This window comes from Papaver somniferum, chromosome 1 (genome assembly GCF_003573695.1).
Source record: "Papaver somniferum cultivar HN1 chromosome 1, ASM357369v1, whole genome shotgun sequence".
NCBI lineage: Eukaryota > Viridiplantae > Streptophyta > Magnoliopsida > Ranunculales > Papaveraceae > Papaver > Papaver somniferum.
Window position 1 is genome coordinate 206,935,466 of NC_039358.1, and position 17,168 is coordinate 206,952,633.

At 35.5% G+C, this 17,168-nt stretch overlaps 3 protein-coding genes, 1 long non-coding RNA gene and 1 pseudogene across 6 annotated transcripts; 4 read left to right on the top strand and 1 right to left on the bottom strand.

The window, feature by feature from the left end:
* The first annotated feature begins 209 nt into the window (after window positions 1-209).
* Window positions 210-4,010, top strand: LOC113314063. Of its 3 annotated transcripts, none has more exons than XR_003342249.1 (5): window positions 210-448; window positions 695-741; window positions 1,601-1,764; window positions 2,231-2,276; window positions 2,363-4,010. It is a non-coding gene; the product is annotated as an uncharacterized LOC113314063 (long non-coding RNA). The 3 variants fall into 3 exon arrangements; XR_003342242.1 differs by having other exon boundaries at window positions 2,231-3,468; window positions 3,650-4,009; XR_003342241.1 differs by having other exon boundaries at window positions 2,231-4,010.
* A 1,867-nt stretch (window positions 4,011-5,877) lies between these two features.
* Window positions 5,878-7,777, top strand: LOC113359046 (annotated as a pseudogene).
* A 13-nt stretch (window positions 7,778-7,790) lies between these two features.
* On the top strand, window positions 7,791-11,798 carry LOC113314082 (signal peptide peptidase-like 2). The gene is made up of 6 exons (XM_026562857.1): window positions 7,791-8,378; window positions 9,478-9,638; window positions 10,506-10,540; window positions 10,633-10,788; window positions 11,353-11,436; window positions 11,542-11,798. Exons 3-6 carry the CDS (start codon window positions 10,509-10,511, stop codon window positions 11,558-11,560), a joined length of 291 nt encoding a protein of 96 aa, XP_026418642.1. The 5' UTR covers window positions 7,791-8,378; window positions 9,478-9,638; window positions 10,506-10,508; the 3' UTR covers window positions 11,561-11,798.
* A 174-nt stretch (window positions 11,799-11,972) lies between these two features.
* Window positions 11,973-13,335, bottom strand: LOC113314072 (E3 ubiquitin-protein ligase RGLG5-like). The gene has a single exon (XM_026562853.1). It carries the CDS (start codon window positions 13,209-13,211, stop codon window positions 12,258-12,260), a length of 954 nt encoding a protein of 317 aa, XP_026418638.1. The 5' UTR covers window positions 13,212-13,335; the 3' UTR covers window positions 11,973-12,257.
* An 823-nt stretch (window positions 13,336-14,158) lies between these two features.
* LOC113335910 (protein NRT1/ PTR FAMILY 4.1-like) lies at window positions 14,159-16,934 on the top strand. The gene is made up of 5 exons (XM_026581926.1): window positions 14,159-14,557; window positions 14,655-14,757; window positions 14,887-15,104; window positions 15,547-16,046; window positions 16,132-16,934. Exons 1-5 carry the CDS (start codon window positions 14,555-14,557, stop codon window positions 16,892-16,894), a joined length of 1,587 nt encoding a protein of 528 aa, XP_026437711.1. The 5' UTR covers window positions 14,159-14,554; the 3' UTR covers window positions 16,895-16,934.
* The last annotated feature ends 234 nt before the right edge of the window (window positions 16,935-17,168 follow it).

The window sequence follows — 17,168 nt, forward strand, 5'->3', positions numbered from 1 at the left end:
AATCAAGTTTATCTTAATCTATCTTACAAAAACAAATGGTTTTTGTTAAATTCGGTGGTTGTGAATAGGATTTTCCCTTCCATCGACGGCTGCCATTGGTTTAAAAGTGGAGCAAAGTGCAAAATATAAATCGCGGCTTAAAATGCACCCCTATTATTAGCTATCATCCGACGTCTGGGAATGTCTCACGTACACCTCATGTGTTCACTTTCAATGCGTCTAATTAATCCCTCCTGAAAAATGAAAACAAAATGCAGAGAACATCCGTTTCAAATTCCTGGAAATCAATGGGATTTGTTGAATATTGGTTTATTCTTTCAAATCAAGAGTGCAATAGAATGGAATCTTCACCTCACTAATTCACCCACATACGTTTTTTTTCACGAGCTCACGAACTTATAAATTCACATGCATCTAGGTTTCTGTCTAACAGATCGAAGAAGAACAGGTATGACTCATCTGAGGTATTTCACATTAGGGTTCTTAATTCTCTCTCTTAATGTTGGTTTTTTTTTCCCTCTATGATTCACAATTTTTTTTAGTAGCTATATATTGATTCACTATTGATTCAGAGGTATTTCACATTAGGGATCTCACTTAACAATAATTTCATTAAATCAATTCATTGACCATCAAGTTGTTGTTTTATTAGGTACTTTTCAAGAAATTTCTCTGATTGATCTTTTTATTGCAGATTTTTGTTGGTGCATGACATATAAAATCTAAAAGCAGCATCCGTAGGTAAAGTTTAATTAAATTCTACTTGATTGTTTTCTGTTGGAACTCTTATGATCAATTGTGAATGGTTACTCATAAGATGTATTATAGATTTATGTATTATTCTTCAATGTTATGGTCGCCACCTGATGTGATTTGTAAAGCAGGACATATTGGTTGAGATAACAACAAGCATCTGGTAAATCATTTATAGAGATGCAGAAATAACTATCCTTAATTGTTGTGTTTGTCAGATTTAAGTGACCTGTGAAATGTTGTGCAACACTTTGATAATGATGCTTTCACCAAAGTCATATATGTCGTATATCATTTTTTTGATTTTAGAATCACACTATTCATGTGCCTTCCACATTGGAACAAACTGAACACCATCCATCTGCCATGATAGACCAATTAGTTAGTTTGATTCTTAAGGTTGTAGGAAGACTAAATAGGTGAGAAACTAATATTTTGATATTTTTCATTAGAAACAAAATGCATAATCACGCATTCCTTACATTGACATTTTTTTTTCCTTTGGTGAGATTAAATAGATTAATAAAATCATTTTCTACGTTCACCATATTGTTTTGGTCATTGTTGCTTGATTTTTTTTTCTACATTCATAAGGATTAGTGTGATTCAAGTTCGTTAAGTATCGTAAGACCAATTTGTTAGTTTGATTGTTAAGGGTGTAGTAAGACTAATTAGGTGTATATGATAAACACGTACTGACTAAAAAGATGTAAATGAATCAATACCAGAATTTTTGTTGAGATCCAATGCTATAAGCACTTTTGGGTTCTTTTCTTTTTATTCTTGATTATCGTCTGTTTTACTGATGTATATCCCATTTAATATGGGCTCTTCAAATGGTTCCCAGATTCACACCAACTCCTCCAAACTTTTGCGGAAAACACCTACAAATCTATGTCAAGCTGAAGAAGACAAACACTGGATGACCACGTTCGAATATCCGAAAAGTGGAATGAATTTGACTTCATGAGGACATTGACCAGCTTGGATGTTATCATGATCGATGACAACGTAAGTTACTGCCAACCCTTTAAGAAATGATTTAAAATTGCATGTTGAGTTGAGCTTTATGTACACATAGTTTGAACCTGTGCGTTCACATCTGACAACAATCTATATACAATAGAGCTTCCTAGCTTGATTTTATATAATCCATGTCTGGATCACGGTGATGCATTCAAGAATTTAAATAGAAGTAAGCTGCTAAGTGGCTCAAAACTATTGACACTCAAACTGACCAAAGTAGATATTTGTTAGTTCATGCTACGCAAAGCACACCTGTACACAGGTGCTCCGTATTAAAGGAACTCAAAATAGATCCTTCATATCTGAACAATGTCCAATGTACATATGAAAGGAACTCCTCCTGTAGAGCCAAGCTAAGCCTTCATGTTTTCGCGATAGGTTCAATTACAACTGAGTAATGGATTTTGAACCGACTATCGTATTTATAAATGTTTAAATTTAATTGTGGAAGGTAACTGTGGGGGACCTTTACAATCAGTTGCAAATAAATTTCCAAGGTATGCCAATTCTTTAGCTATACTCTGTGTTTGTACATTAATGATTATACATATTACCAGTTACTGATAGCTATTTTCCTGTAAAGGTCTGGTGATAGCTATTCCAAGGAATCTCATTATTTAGTCTTAAGGAAGGTTTCTAATAATACTGATATGTCTTATGTTGGTTGGTAAAAACATAAAATTAGAGTCACTTAATGGGAAGATTGAGATTAGATAAAAATAAATTTTGATTGTAGCTAAAAGGTATTTTATAGCTATATGCTTTGTATTTATTATTGCAAAGGTGAATTAAGTTGTTCCATGGAGTATGCTAAGTAAACTGATATTATTGCGTCCATCGGTCGCTAAAATAAGTAACTAACTCAGTGACTTTATTGTATTTTTTATTGGTCCTTTTACTTGATAAACTCATGACAATCGACCATTTTAAGGAGTACATCGACCCTACAATTTTTAAGGTCTGTGAACAAAAAAATATTATGATGGATTACCACCCTGTTTTGGTGGATTGCATTAAATGTATCTGCATGGCTCTAGAACATCTTATGTTTCAAGTCCCATAATCGTAATTGTTCTCAAAAGATGTTTTTCAGTTTATTGTTTCATCCTTATGCTTGAGTTATGAGTTCATTTTATACCAGAGAAATACCATGAGAGTTGGAGTTTAGGAATTAGGATAAAGTTGAAGCTACCGAAGCATGAAATGAGTTTGGTAGGCCGTGGACGGTAAGATTGTAGAAATACCATGTTCACTATATGGTTACCTTCGTCTGTGAACTACTTAACTCAGTTTGGCATCAATTTAAGTATTTTAATAGTTTTGGTAGGTTTCGTTCTGTAGATGAAATCCTTGCTTTATTTTGTTTTTTCATTGTGGAGTATTTCGAAATTCTTCATTAGACAGACAATCCAAGGTAGCCTAATGCCGTAGTGCTCTCTTAGATGTCCATTTTGACTTGGTAGGTATCTTTGCAGTCAAGCTTTGGCTAGTAATACTATTTCAATTTCTCTTTTCTGATTTAAAAGAAAAGGTTTGGCTAATAATAGAGATGCATAGTGACCCATGCTAAATATTGAAAAAGTTGATAATTGCAACGAGTGTTAAGTATTAAATATATTATGACGGATTACCCAAAGATATTAGACTGAGGACAGCATCGACGCAGACTCTCGAAGCGGATTATCACAGGTACATATTTTAATCTTCACTCGAGAATTTCAGATACTACTCCTATATCCGGGGTTTCCAGATCCAGAAATTGGGGTTTCCAGAGGGTTTTATTAGGCTGATGATGCTACTATACATGTTTCACTTAATAACATTTTAAGAAGATAATATCCCCTTTCACTTTTATTAATGAAATATGCAGTAGTGGATTGTGTTGCTAAGAAGAATGGACGATTCAAGAAATAAAATATTTTTTATGTGTTTGGCTGCCAAGACGAAGGTGGAGTTCATCTATTCATCATAGATACAAATACAATAAATGAAACTAAGTTGTACGCTGTGGGTTATTTGTTAATATGCATATTCATTCAGTTAACCAATTAACCATAGGCAAGTTAGTAGTTGCATACCTAGAGAGAACAGTGATGAGAAAATTGCATGTGTAACTTGCTTTATGGAGTTGTACTCTGAATACCAACTGAAGTAGGCATCCAGAGTTTGTTCATCTTCCTAAGAAACTGTGTGTACCACTAGCTTAATTCAAGTCTTTATTGTTGTTGGTAGCTTGGGCGCCGTTGCTTTGGAGTTTGCAGATCTTTTTTAAATAATTATTGGGTTATTACTTATTGTTGTTTCCTTCCGCCTCAGTCAACTTCCATGCTTTGACTCATGTCCTTATTATCTCAGCATGGTTCATGTGGATCATATCTTGATGGGTGATTGGTTAAGTTATGAACACTGTTCACTTGGAACCAAGAGAAATGAGTTTGCATTTTCTTTGGATTTTTAGGAAATTGGGAAGCTGAGTGAGACCACAGAATGAGAAAGAAAATAAAGAAGAAGTTAAATATAAAAGCATTATCAAAAATTCACCCAAATAAAGCAAGAGTAGAATCATCCAGCGGAAAATTTATACACCAAAAAGTTAAATGAACAGATATACCACAACATTTTCACATGGTTAATCCGAAATATTGTTTGGATACCTGATTAACAAAAGCAAAAAACAATTTGTTTTTTAAAGTCATTCTGAAATTATGTTCCAAATTAACTTCTCATTTTATAACTTTTAGAAATCAAAAACTAATTTTATAACTGAATTCAAAATGGATAAGACGGCAACTTAAGATAATTCCCTTTGAGCGAAAAAAGTATCATGCATACTAACTTAAGATAATTCTCTTTGAGCGAAAAAGTATTATTCATCGACTAAAACCCGCATCCCTACATAGTCCATCTTGGCCACTAAAGTCATAAAATACTTTGAAAAAATTATTACACCATATTATCAATAATAGGAATTATTTCAAAAAAAAAAAGTAAAATAAAATAAAATTAAACAGTAGTGGAAAATCAGAGGACCGCGACAGAGGATAACCACATCCAAAAAGAAATAATATCCCGGGCCGTTACGGCACGGGTCATATGCTTGTCCAAAAACACAAAGATTTTTGTTAAAGGAGAGCAAAAATGGATATGAGGAGAGCGAAAATCGTAGACGACTCGCTAACTCGGACCTAGTTGGTACATTAGTTCAAAACAGACCAAACTACCCATGTTATATACCTATCAACCACACCAAATTCACACATTTTTTAAAGAACACCACCGTCTCTACTACACCATCGACGACTAAAAAAAGAAAAAAGTTAAACTCATATAATATCTTCTTCGGGTTTAATTGACAAAACCAACTGTAATAAAATCGTCATTTACAAACATCATAGCACTGCAAAAGTATCTTTCCTGAAAAAGTAATGGAAGAACAAACGAATACATAAGGACCCGATTTATCATCGCAGAACAAATAAATAAAACGAAGAACAACACATAATTGTTTAATTTTATTAGCTAACAAATCTTAAATTCAAGTAAATCAGTAGAAAGCCAACAAACCCCTAAATTTGTACCTAAACCTAATTAAAAACAGCAAACAAGAAAAGGAAAGACCTTGACTGTGAGAAAAACAACATACATGCGCAACCAATCATGCAAATCCTAATGCCAAATAGTGTTTCTTAATAAAAACAAACTTTTGCGTTGGAACAAATCGTCAAGATCCAAGGTCTGATAATCCTGGCCATGAAGTTCTTCGCAGCATGGATATCCCTCCCTGCCCATAATTTGTATAATTGCTGGTGGAGTAGATGGTGATAGATGTGTCTGCTAGGTCCGATATTTAGTAAGGGTAGAATGGTCTAATTTAAAATCATGTGTCGACTAGGTCCGAGTTAGCGATCGATTACGATTTTCGCTCTCCTCGAATCCATTTTTGCTCTCCCTTTAACAAAAGTCAAACACATTTTTGCTCTCCTTGAATGCTGTTGGAGATAGTTCATGAGCAAAACATTACTATTTTTATTAAATATATATGACCCCACGGACCTAAATAAAAACTCCACGTAGAATTATTAGTAACCACTATTGGAGATGCTCTTCATTAGGTGTCATTTATCTGGATTATTAGTATCCACTGTTGGAGATGCTCTTCATTGGGTGTCATTTGGAAAGAAAAGCGGGCCAATAAACCGGTTCAATTTCCGTTACATGACTTCCCTCCGAAATGGGAATGTTATTTGAGAAAGAAACGAAAACACTGAAAAAAAACGCTTTTAAATTAACAGATCTTTCTTCTCTTCTTTCGTTTCACTCTTGGCGTGGTGGTCAAAAGAGAGGAAATCTAGGTCACATCGACAGTGGCTTCTTCTGCTGCTGCAATTGTTCCCCACGGTGATCGAATCGCTCATAAATCCGCTTCATGCAATAACAATTTTCAGCTGGTATGACTTCCCATCACTACTGATACTAGTAGTAATGTTGTTTAATTTTGTTACTTCATCTGAGTTTGTTTTTTTTCTCCTGATAATTCGTGTTAAATCTTGTAATCCTAGGGTTTCAATTTGTGATTGTGCTTTTTAAAGAGAAAAAATTGAATTAAATCACTTGAAAGTTTAAACAATTTATATATATTTTCTGAAATGTGTACAGCATAAATGAGGATAAGTAGATGAGTTCAGGTTTAAATCTTTTAAAGATTCGAATCTCTGGGATTAGACCGCTAGGTTCATTTGTTGGGAGGAATTTTATGACTGATTTTAAGTGCTGTGTAAGGGTTGAAGTGAAGCAAATTAATATGTCAGTTTTTTTAGAATGTTCGTTCCTAACATGTGCATATTCAGTTTCTGTCTCAACGCTTCTACATTTGTGTAGTGAATTTCCTTGTAATGTGAGTGTGTTTTGGATCTTGGAAGATGTATTTTAAATCATATAAGTTATTTTACACAGAAAAGTGATGTACGCGTATTCTCGTGTCCAAGCTATGTAGTCAATATATATATATATATATATGTTTCTTAATCTGTTCCTTTCCCCTTACATTTAGCAGTTGCAACTAAGTTGATCTGAGGTATTTCCGTTATTTCATTTTCAGGTAAAGCTGATGATGTGGGTAAATAATACCAAAGTTGAAAGTGTAGTTGGTTTAGGTGGTGCTCTCTTGCAAGCACATGCAGACAATGCTCTTCGACATCCTGCCGCTTTCGCAAACCCGTCAAATTGCTGCTCAAGTTCAACCTCAAATGTAATTCTTTCGCTGATATTTTTATACCGAGCATCTAAAATTATGTTGTACACAGCATGAGATGTTAATACGTTAGTTTGAACTTCGTAATAGTTTGTTAACTGTATAGCGGAAACATTTAGGTTGTATATGGGTGGAATCAAGCTTTACAAAGGTTGATCTAAGTTACGTGATATTACTTATTATTCTTGACAGACATTTTTGTCTGCTGATTCTAGAACTTTCTCACTTGGTACTCTTTACTCTTTGGTGTGTCTGGAATGGATTACGGGGATAACGTTCTATGTTATACTATATCCACATTACAAATTTAGCATGGCTACTCTTTATTTTCTTTTGAAATGATCAATTGTTATTGTAGATCATGTTTTGTTCAACCTGTTTCAGTTATCAACTTCTAATGCACTGTCTACACGCAGAGATTGTGCCTTTACAATGAAAGCAGAAGTTTCTGAATCAGGTGGTGCGGTGCATCTAGGTTATTGGTGATCAATGACAATGAAGGTATTCCTCACCTGATGGCCCAATCAAATTAGTTATGTGAAGTTTATCTTTTGAATGCTCTATGATCATTCATTTTGCCATGTTGATTAGATCCCTTATATGTTTTTCTCCATACATTTTCTGGCAGATCTTTACAAAATGGTGTGTTCTTAAAATCATACTTCCATAAACATAACATTCCAATTCATGTTGTCATGGTCGCGAAGTTGACAGGAGAGATTATGAAGGTATTATGTTAGCCGGAGGGCGGGGTAAGTTTTTGTTGTAATCTTTTGGTTTGATTTCAATTTGAATTGATGCATGGAATATGTTGTTCAGAAGATTAAGCAAAGGCTACTTACTTTTCGGGGTAGGTTATGAATTTCACTTGTATTCTTGTATAAGATAATGAATGGTATTCTATTCTTTTACTGCCATACCAATAAAGTCTTGCTTTGTCAATAATTATTAGATGCAAAAGGTAGTTGAAAACGTCCTTGGACCATGGGAAAATCCTTTTAATTCTTACATACAGAGAAATAAGTTTGCTAGAATCCGTATGTAATCAATAGCACGTCTTTAAGATGGAAAAGCAAGAAAAATGAACACAGTAGTCTTCATTCAACCCATCTATTATTTGTAACATTTGTTACCTTTCTCCTTTTAATTCATATAACATTCCGTCTAATTTGAATATGGTTGCAATGTAGTGGAGCTTCTATTTTGCTCTCCAAACCGCCCACTTGTGGACATTTCAGTGATATTTCTATTTCTGATGGCCATTGGGACTATTGTCTGTGTGTCTCTTTGGTCGGAGTTTATTGCTTCTGAGCAAGGTCATGAGAGTTATGATCAGCTGACACCAAAGGTTATTCTTTTCTTAATTGATTCTTCAGTTTCGTGCAAAGCATTAGTCATACGTTGTTACGTGAACCAGAAATGGCTATTTCTTATCTTCATAGACAGAATGTGATATTTATGGCTAGCCTCACCTCCTCTCTTGGTCTGAAACTTTCACTAAGGACTGAGCTCTGATTTTTGCCTCCACGTTCCATCGAAAGACTTTTTTCTGGGAGTGTAATACTAAGTTTTAGTTAAGATGAAAAGAAATGTGATAAAATATAAAGTATCCAGATCGTATATCTGCAGACAGTTTTTGGGTTCGCAGTTAGACATGTTGGAATTTGGAGCTTGCATTTTGTAACTGTTTTAACTTTTAACATATGCGTTCAAGTGATGCTCAGCTCTTTCAAGTTGAGACATATTTTTGTTGTTCATTAGTTCTGTTCCATCCGGATCGCTTTGGTCACAATTCATGTTATTCAATATTGCTTGGTGGAAAATTAGATGGAAAATCCTTTTAATCGTGACCATGTGAGACTTCTGGTCCAGAACCGCATTTTTTTTCTTTTTCTTTTCTTTTTCTTATTGGATATTTCTATAAAGAGGTTTAGCTTTAGAAGTACCATGTCTATATGCTTGTAAGGTCTCATACATTAGGCCAGTGACAAGTGCAAGTCGTTCATCCACGGACCGTAATACTAACATCTGCACACTTCCAACCACACATCTCAGATGCTTTGTATATGCCACTGTTTAGTAAGTAAATATTCGTGCAGCTTAAGTCCTTGTCAAATCTTATGTTCCTGGTTAAGTTCCATTGAAATGGTAATGGTGATTAGAATCTTAATAGGAGATTGCTTCAAACTGGACTATAGTACAATCCTCATGATGTTTTAAGTAACTAATGAGGTGATTTCATGTTTGGATGAAAAGAAACTGAAACAAACCAATGCCTTCTGAAGGAAAATCAAATGGCGTCTGAGCAGAGTTAGCTTCATAGACCTAATACTTGCCTGCCTGAGTTTTATTTATTTATGTTTAAACTTTCTCTTCTTCTCTGTTGCTCTGGAAATGAGTTGGGGAGATGCAATTTCTAAATCCTGTTTTGTTTCTTGATTCGACAGGTCTCTTCTTCTGCTGAGACTAAGGAGGTTTTTGATATAAATGCCAGGGCTGCTGTGGTATTTGTCATTGTAGCATCAGTCTTTCTGATGCTACTGTAGTCGGCGTGGTTCATTTGGCTGCTGATCGTACTATTTTGCATTAGTGGAACTGAGTTACTGAGGTACATAGCTTTTTTAGAATTTCCTTCTTGCTCTTTTGTTTCATCGAAACTTGACTAAATGGTTGCTTCCATCATTGGGCATCAATTGTAAAGGTTTGCTTCATGACTGAGGTATTGGTGTTCTAAGTATAAGACCTTCTTACTTTGTCTACTTGGGATATTTATTTTTGTATTTAATGTTTGCAGAGGTGCCATTAGTAATTATCAGTAACTAATATGCACAGCAGACCAGAAGAAACGAGATAGAAACATTTGTGCTTCATGATCTTTTGCTGAACACCTCATTGTTTTTTGTTTACTTCGCCACACAGTGCAAATATTACAAGCAAGAAACTTTAACTAACGCATCAGCGTCAAACTTTATTAATCACCACCTGTGTTTCTTTTTCGTGTATTCTTATGAATTTGCAAGTCTTTATACTCGAAAAAGTTTTAAATCAAATTTGAAATCGACATAACCAAATAGAAGTACATTACGCATTCATGGAAGGTTAGGAAAAAAAGTGGTATTTCATATGCTTTTCATCCCATTAGATGTGGTATGTGGACTTCATGTGCATAAGGCAGATCTTTTAATATACTTAATCTAATTGTTGGTGACCTTTTAATTCTCATAGGAAATTACTCTGAGTACAATGGTGGTCCGAAGCTCTGCTAATTGTTGGTAACCTTTTTGTGCTAATATTGTCTTTACCCATAGTTATGGACATGCCTCCCAGACTTTTTTGGAATTTGAACTTTCCCCCACAGTCCCTACAAAGGAAAGTAAACCTTGACCAATGGACAGCGTCATTGATATCGTGTAAATAGTAATTAACCGGATTGCTGAACTTCACTCTGATGTTTTTTTTTTCCTTCTATTTTCAGGGAATGCACGCTTGCCTAGTTACAGTGATCTTAAGGTAGATGAACGATGATCCAGATGTTAGCAACTACTTTGACATGCCATTGTATAGCTTTTTTCTCATCTTAGTATTGTGCATCTCTCTTCCAGGATATTCAAGAATTCTGGGACTGAGAAAGTAAACCTTCCTTGTCTTGGGGAGATAACAGTTCTTTCTATGGGGGTGTTTCCGTTCTGTCTAGCATTTGCCATCTTTTGGGCTGCCAATCAGCATGTATCATATGCATGGGTTGCCAAGATGTTCTTGTAAGCTTCTTGCTTCTTCATTTTTAGTTTGCTTTTAGTTCATTCTTACTTCTTATTTCACTGTACTTGGTTAATAACCACTTGATATATATTAGAGCGTACATATTACTTGTTTCGAAGCTAGAAATGGTGCATGTACAATTCCTATACCGTTGGTTTTTGGTTCGTCAAAACTCAAAAGTTTTTTTATTGTCTGGTGTTGATATCTTCATGTTCTTTGAAAATTATATAATCACCCAGATCTTGGGAATCACGATTTACTGGAGGTTCAGTTCTGATGCATCAAAGCTACCTTTTGTGTTTACTCTATTTTGGGAATTTTTGTATACATGACCCTCAATAGTCAATACTGGATAGAATATAACACGATCGTATGGGGTGTAGACACACAGGCTGCTTTGTTCAAGAAAGCGATAAAATAGGACAACTGTCACACTTTCCATTGCACAAATTCTCTTTATTTTGTTCACTTCATCTTACTTTCAAAGTGCTCACTCTACTGATACTCTAGAATAACAACCCTCATGGATATCTTGTTGACGATTGCTATTCTCTTGATTGCAGGTCTCATCCTTACCTATATTGGGTTATACTTGATGGATGGGCATGGTCAACCTGCACTCCTGTATCTTGTTCCTTGTACTTTGGGTACATTTTAAAACTTGCCTCAAATGAAGATAGTATTAAACCAGTTTAACAGCGTTCTTGTTTGCTGACATACAACATCCTGATATATTTTACTTTTTTGTTCAGGGCTTATAAATTATATTAGGCTGGCTTAGAGGTGAGCTGAAACACCTCTGGAACTATGGGTCCTCTGCATCAATAAACCTAGAGATCCTTTAGGCGAAGCCTGAGCATATTAAGGTTAATTGTATCTTATCTCCTGAAAAGCTAAGAAATCTCGAAAATCTGTATGTAATTGAATTCTTCTTGTTGATTTCTTCTATATCTGAATTGGGTTATTTCCAAGCTTCATCACAAGTAAATCAAATCAACTAGACGATCCATAAGCCCAATTGTATTTACCTTCGGAACTTACAGTTAGTATGAATTGGATTTCTTACTTGAATGAAACATGCTACAGAAGAAAAAGACTCGACATCTAGAGATTCTAGTCGAAGTGTGTGGTTATCACATTGATATGCAAGGTTTCATGTATAAGAGTAGCATAATAAGAGCCATTTTCACAAAACAATGACATATATTCAAAGAGGAATCAAAAACAAGAAACTTAAAAGAACACCTTGTACTGTTGTTAGTTGAACCAGATCGATTCTTTTGTGTTATCTTGAACAACCACTACCTAAAATGAAATCAGAACTAATAGACTAACAAAAAACAGAAACCAAGTACTTGCAAGCTAGAGGCACGTTCTGTTGATCCTCATCAGGCTAATGAAAACTCGACGCAATCGTGAAAGAAATCCTCCTGCTGGCTGCTGCTGCACTTTAAAGAGCTCAAGGTCTTTAGAAAGGTGGAGGAAGAGCAACCTTTCCAATAGTCTTGTTATTTCTAGAACTCAACAATCCAAGTTCCACAGTGGCCTTATACTGAGAAGGAATCTCCATCAAAGCCGAAAGAGCGAATTCCGTCTCTCTTTTAGTCTCCGGCAAATCTTTTGACATAATCTCAGTAAAATTCACAAACTGGAAATTATCAAAAGCACGAGCAGGGATATTATCATCAAACTTCTTCATTAATTCCCAAGGTCCATCTCCAACTCCAACTAAAACAATCGACAACGGGTACTCGCTGGCTCTCACAATCGCGTTAATAGTCTCTCGCTCCTGTTCCTTCTGAACCTGTCCATCAGCAATAATCAACAACACATGGTACTGACCACCACTTTGATGAACAATTGTACTCGCCATATCAATGATCGGAGCAAACGACGTCGGTCCGGAGAGGCATACATGCGGCACCAAATCTCTATACCTGGATAACACCTCTTCAAATCCATTACAGACTTTATCCTTGTAAAAACTGAACACATGTTTATCATTCGTCTTCACATCACCAAATCCGAAACATGGAATTAGGTTATCTTCATCGAACGCCGATAATGTTCTTCCGATTATAGATATCGCTTGTTCGTAAGGGTTACGGGAGGTTTTGTTGATGGAATGTAAACACTTGTTGTTGAATGATTTTTGACCACTCCATTCATTGCTTTTTGTGAAATCGATACCGACGATCAGATTTGATGATTCTAGACCTGCGTGTGCTAATGCTGTTGTTACTTCTTCTAAAGAATTGTAATTATCTGCGATTTTTGAGTACTTTGATTCTGAAAACGACGACGACGGAAATCCTCTTGAAATTGACGTATTCCCCATCTGAGACTGAGAAGAAGAGTTCTGGAGATAATTCGACGAAGAAGATCCTCTTGAGAGTGAGGATTTAGTGTTTTTATTCCCCATCTGAGAAGAATTCTCTAGAGATTTTCGTAAACCCTATTAGCGGAGGTCGGTTTAGTAGAGTTACGGCGGTCCAAAGATAAGGAAACACGGAGCCCGATAAGAATGGGATTTTCTCAATATTTTTTCTTTCTTCTGTTTTATAAAAAGGAATCTTGAATTGCGATCGCAAACTCCGCCATCTGGACCTGACGTCTGGCCAACTTTGCTCAAGGGCCAAATTGGTCTCGGAGACGCCAAGAGCCGAGTTTTTTGTTTTCACACCGGTGGTCTTACAGGTGTAGCGTCATTTCTGCTGTATCCCCTTGGTCAGAGCTTGTTGCTCAACACCCGTATGTGGTCCTGTGATCAGTGACCTCGATAGGAAAACAAAAATTTATTTTAGGGTCTTATAGGAGGGTCAACGACTGATCAGCTTTACTTAGGGTCAGGACAACTTGACCAAATTATTTTTGTACAATTTTGCAAGAAAATGGGTAATTAATACCTCTGTTTGTTTGTTTATTCAATATTTGAAAGAAAAAAAGACATAAGTATAAAGTATGAATGAATCAATGAAGTGCACTACACGTCTAATGAGCCAAGTCCTCGGACTAAAACGGAATGTTGACGATAGGAAGAAAACTGTGACAACAACAATCTCAAAGTTTATGAAAACTTGAACCTCTTGAGTAGCATACAAAACTGCAACAGTAAAAAAGAAGATCGTCACCTTTGCAGTATCTAGCTCAGTCATGTTCTAAACACTGTTAATATTTCAGGTTGATTCAACGAAACTGACAAAATATATTGTCATTCTTCTGCAAGCCTTATCTAACTTATTTATCACGTGCGCAAATACATAATGACACAATGAGCATACACTTTTTAGCACTCATATTTCACATTTATTTATGCACATCTCAATCAAAGCAAATCTGAAAATTTTAAAGTCTATGTTCACAGTGCACTCAGGAGCTCAATAGCACTGGCCGTATTGAAATGCATTTTGTATCCTTTCAAGTTGGGGTACAAATATTAGTTCCTATCCATATTTGTATCGTTTACCAATTGATTCTCCATTATGTGGAGTTTAAATGCATTTTGGAACCTAACAAATAAAGGAAAATTAATCTGTGACACCTGGTCTTACTAGTTTATGAAGTTTGGCCTGAATCAAGGAACCTCTTATCTCAGCATTAATTACACCCCATATAAAAAAAAAACTATTCACAAACCAGATGACACAAACTTGATCTCATTCTTCATCAGCACTTATCTCTTCTTCTTTTTCTCCTGCTATTCTCTCCACTTCAGTATCTGGTGTCTGAAACTGAAAGCACTCTTGGGTCTCCCTCTAAGCTCTCATGGTAATTTTAACATAATAATTTATATTTTATTTTACTTTTTACTTATTTTGAAACTTCATATGCAATGTAGTTTAAGTGCTCGTGTTTTGAAAAGCAGGCACATGATATTACAGAAGAGAACGATGAATTTGTTGACTGGAAAGGAAGACAAGTTCAAGAAGCCAAGCATAAGGGAATCAAGAGTGCTGCAATTGTTTGTGGTAAAACAAAAACAAAATCTTTTTTAGTTTTGATCAATATTATGGTTTGAAGGAGTATCTTGCCAAATAAAATAAAGTAAAAAAAAAAAAATATTCTCTCATATCTTTGTGTTGTTTAATTACATGCAGCTGTTGAGGTCCTGGAGAATTTGGTGTTTTTATCAAATGCAACCAATTTTGTGAGTTATTTCCGGTCATCAATGCATTATACAAGTGCTGAAGCTGCAAATATGGTCACTAATTTTATGGCAACTTCTTTCTTACTTACTGTTGTGGGAGGTTTCATTAGTGATTCTTTCTTCACACGGTTTAAGACATTTCTACTCTCTGGCTCCATTGAATTACTGGTAAGTTATATTATTCACATAATCGCTCATTAATAATCTAATTGTATCATTTCAATAAACAAATTATGGTATAGACGAAATATCCATCATCACTACCTAACAACTTTATCATACGGCTAGAAAAATAAAAATGCACTTCAAATTTAATTTAAGGGCCAGGCTGATAAACGTGAATCAGGCTCCCACACAAAGAACGTTTTTGCTGCAAATGTATATTGTTATCTTTAGGCATTTGGGGTGACAAATTTTCATGATTGCTAATAGGGGATACCGATTTATCTGGGGGTGTACAATTCCTAAGGTGAAAAATGTGGAATTTGGTACACCCCCAAATAAATTGGTGTCCCCTATTAGCAATCATTAAAATATTTGGAATTCATTTTGTGATGCACAAGCGGTCAAATGTTAGCTTTAGATAGATATTTAACATTTTACAATGCAGGGATTAATTATGCTGACAATCCAAGCAAACAATGCTAGACTACGGCCAACCACAGGAAACCCGCCATCTCAATCCCAAGCTGCACTTCTCTACGTTGGACTTTATGCCATGGCCATAGGCATTGGAGGGATAAAATCATCATTGCCTGCACACGGTGCTGACCAACTTGCACACAGTAACAAGAGACTTATATCGAGTTTCTTTAATTGGTTTTTCTTCTCTCTTTGCACTGGTGGACTACTATCATGTACCATTATGGTTTGGATTGAGGAAAATAAAGGTTGGCAATGGAGTTTCAGTATCTCGGCTGCGGTTCTCAGTCTTGCGATCCTTCTGTTCTCAGCTGGATACCCTATTTACAGATATAGACTTCCTAGTGGAAGTCCAATAACAAGGATTTTCAAGGTGTTTTTCTATGCGGCTCGGAACCGAAAAGCACAACAACCAGCTGCGATGAATCAAAATGAACTTTATAGCGGAAGTTCATATGCCAAGTTCAGGTAAATTTAATATTGAACTGCTTGATCGTCGACATTTTTGATTTAGTAATTAGTCTATAATATCTCTTGCACTTTTTTTTAACAGGTTCCTGAACAAAGCGCTGACCAATGATTCAATAAGTTTAAGTCAAGTCCAAGAAACCAAGACATTTCTTGGTCTCCTACCCATATTCGCAAGCACGATTATGATGAACTGTTGTTTAGCACAGCTTCAGACCTTCTCAGTTCATCAAGGAGTAGTTATGAACCGAAAAATTACACGTAGTTTCGAATTACCGCCACCATCTTTATCAATATTTCCACTAGTTTTCATGCTACTTTCAATTCCTGTATATGAACATTTGGTTCTCAAGCTACTAGTCAAGAAAAAGAACCCATCAACATCCCCACAAAAAACTAGTATATTTCCACCCCTCAAACGTATCGGTCTGGGTTTGGCCTTGGCGTCAGCATCCATGGCCGTTGCTGCGATTGTAGAAGTCAAAAGACGGAATTACTCCGTTAACGACCACGTAAAGTTATCTATTTTCTGGTTAGGATTTCAGTTTTTACTACTTGGTGTGTCAGATATGTGTACACTAGGAGGAATGTTGGATTTTTTTTATTCTGAAGCACCTGAAAGTATGAGAAGTATGTGCACTGCCTTGGCTTGGTGTTCTACTTCGATGGGATACTTCATTAGCTCCATACTCGTTTCCATTACTAACTCGGCGAGTCGACACGCTGGTAATGAGTGGTTGGGTGGAAGTAACTTGGATGAGAATCGGTTGGATCTTTTTTATACTGTTCTTTGTGTTCTCAATTTTCTGAATTTGCTCAATTACATGTATTGGGCTAAAAGGTATTAAGGTTTGGTTCATGTATTAATTTTTTTTGATGGATATTACTTCTACGACGAAGGAGTTCTTTACTGATGATATTTTGCTATTGTTGGTCATAAAATTTTTAGTTTCATTTTCTTCTTTGTGCTGTCATAATATGTTTACTGAGTTGAATTTTCTTCATTTTTATTTAACACTCCCTCCATTACTGAGTTGATTAACATTCATTTAACTAGTTCGGACTTCGGAGTTTTCATCAATTTATGATTATTTTACCTCGTGTTTATTACTCTCTTTGCAT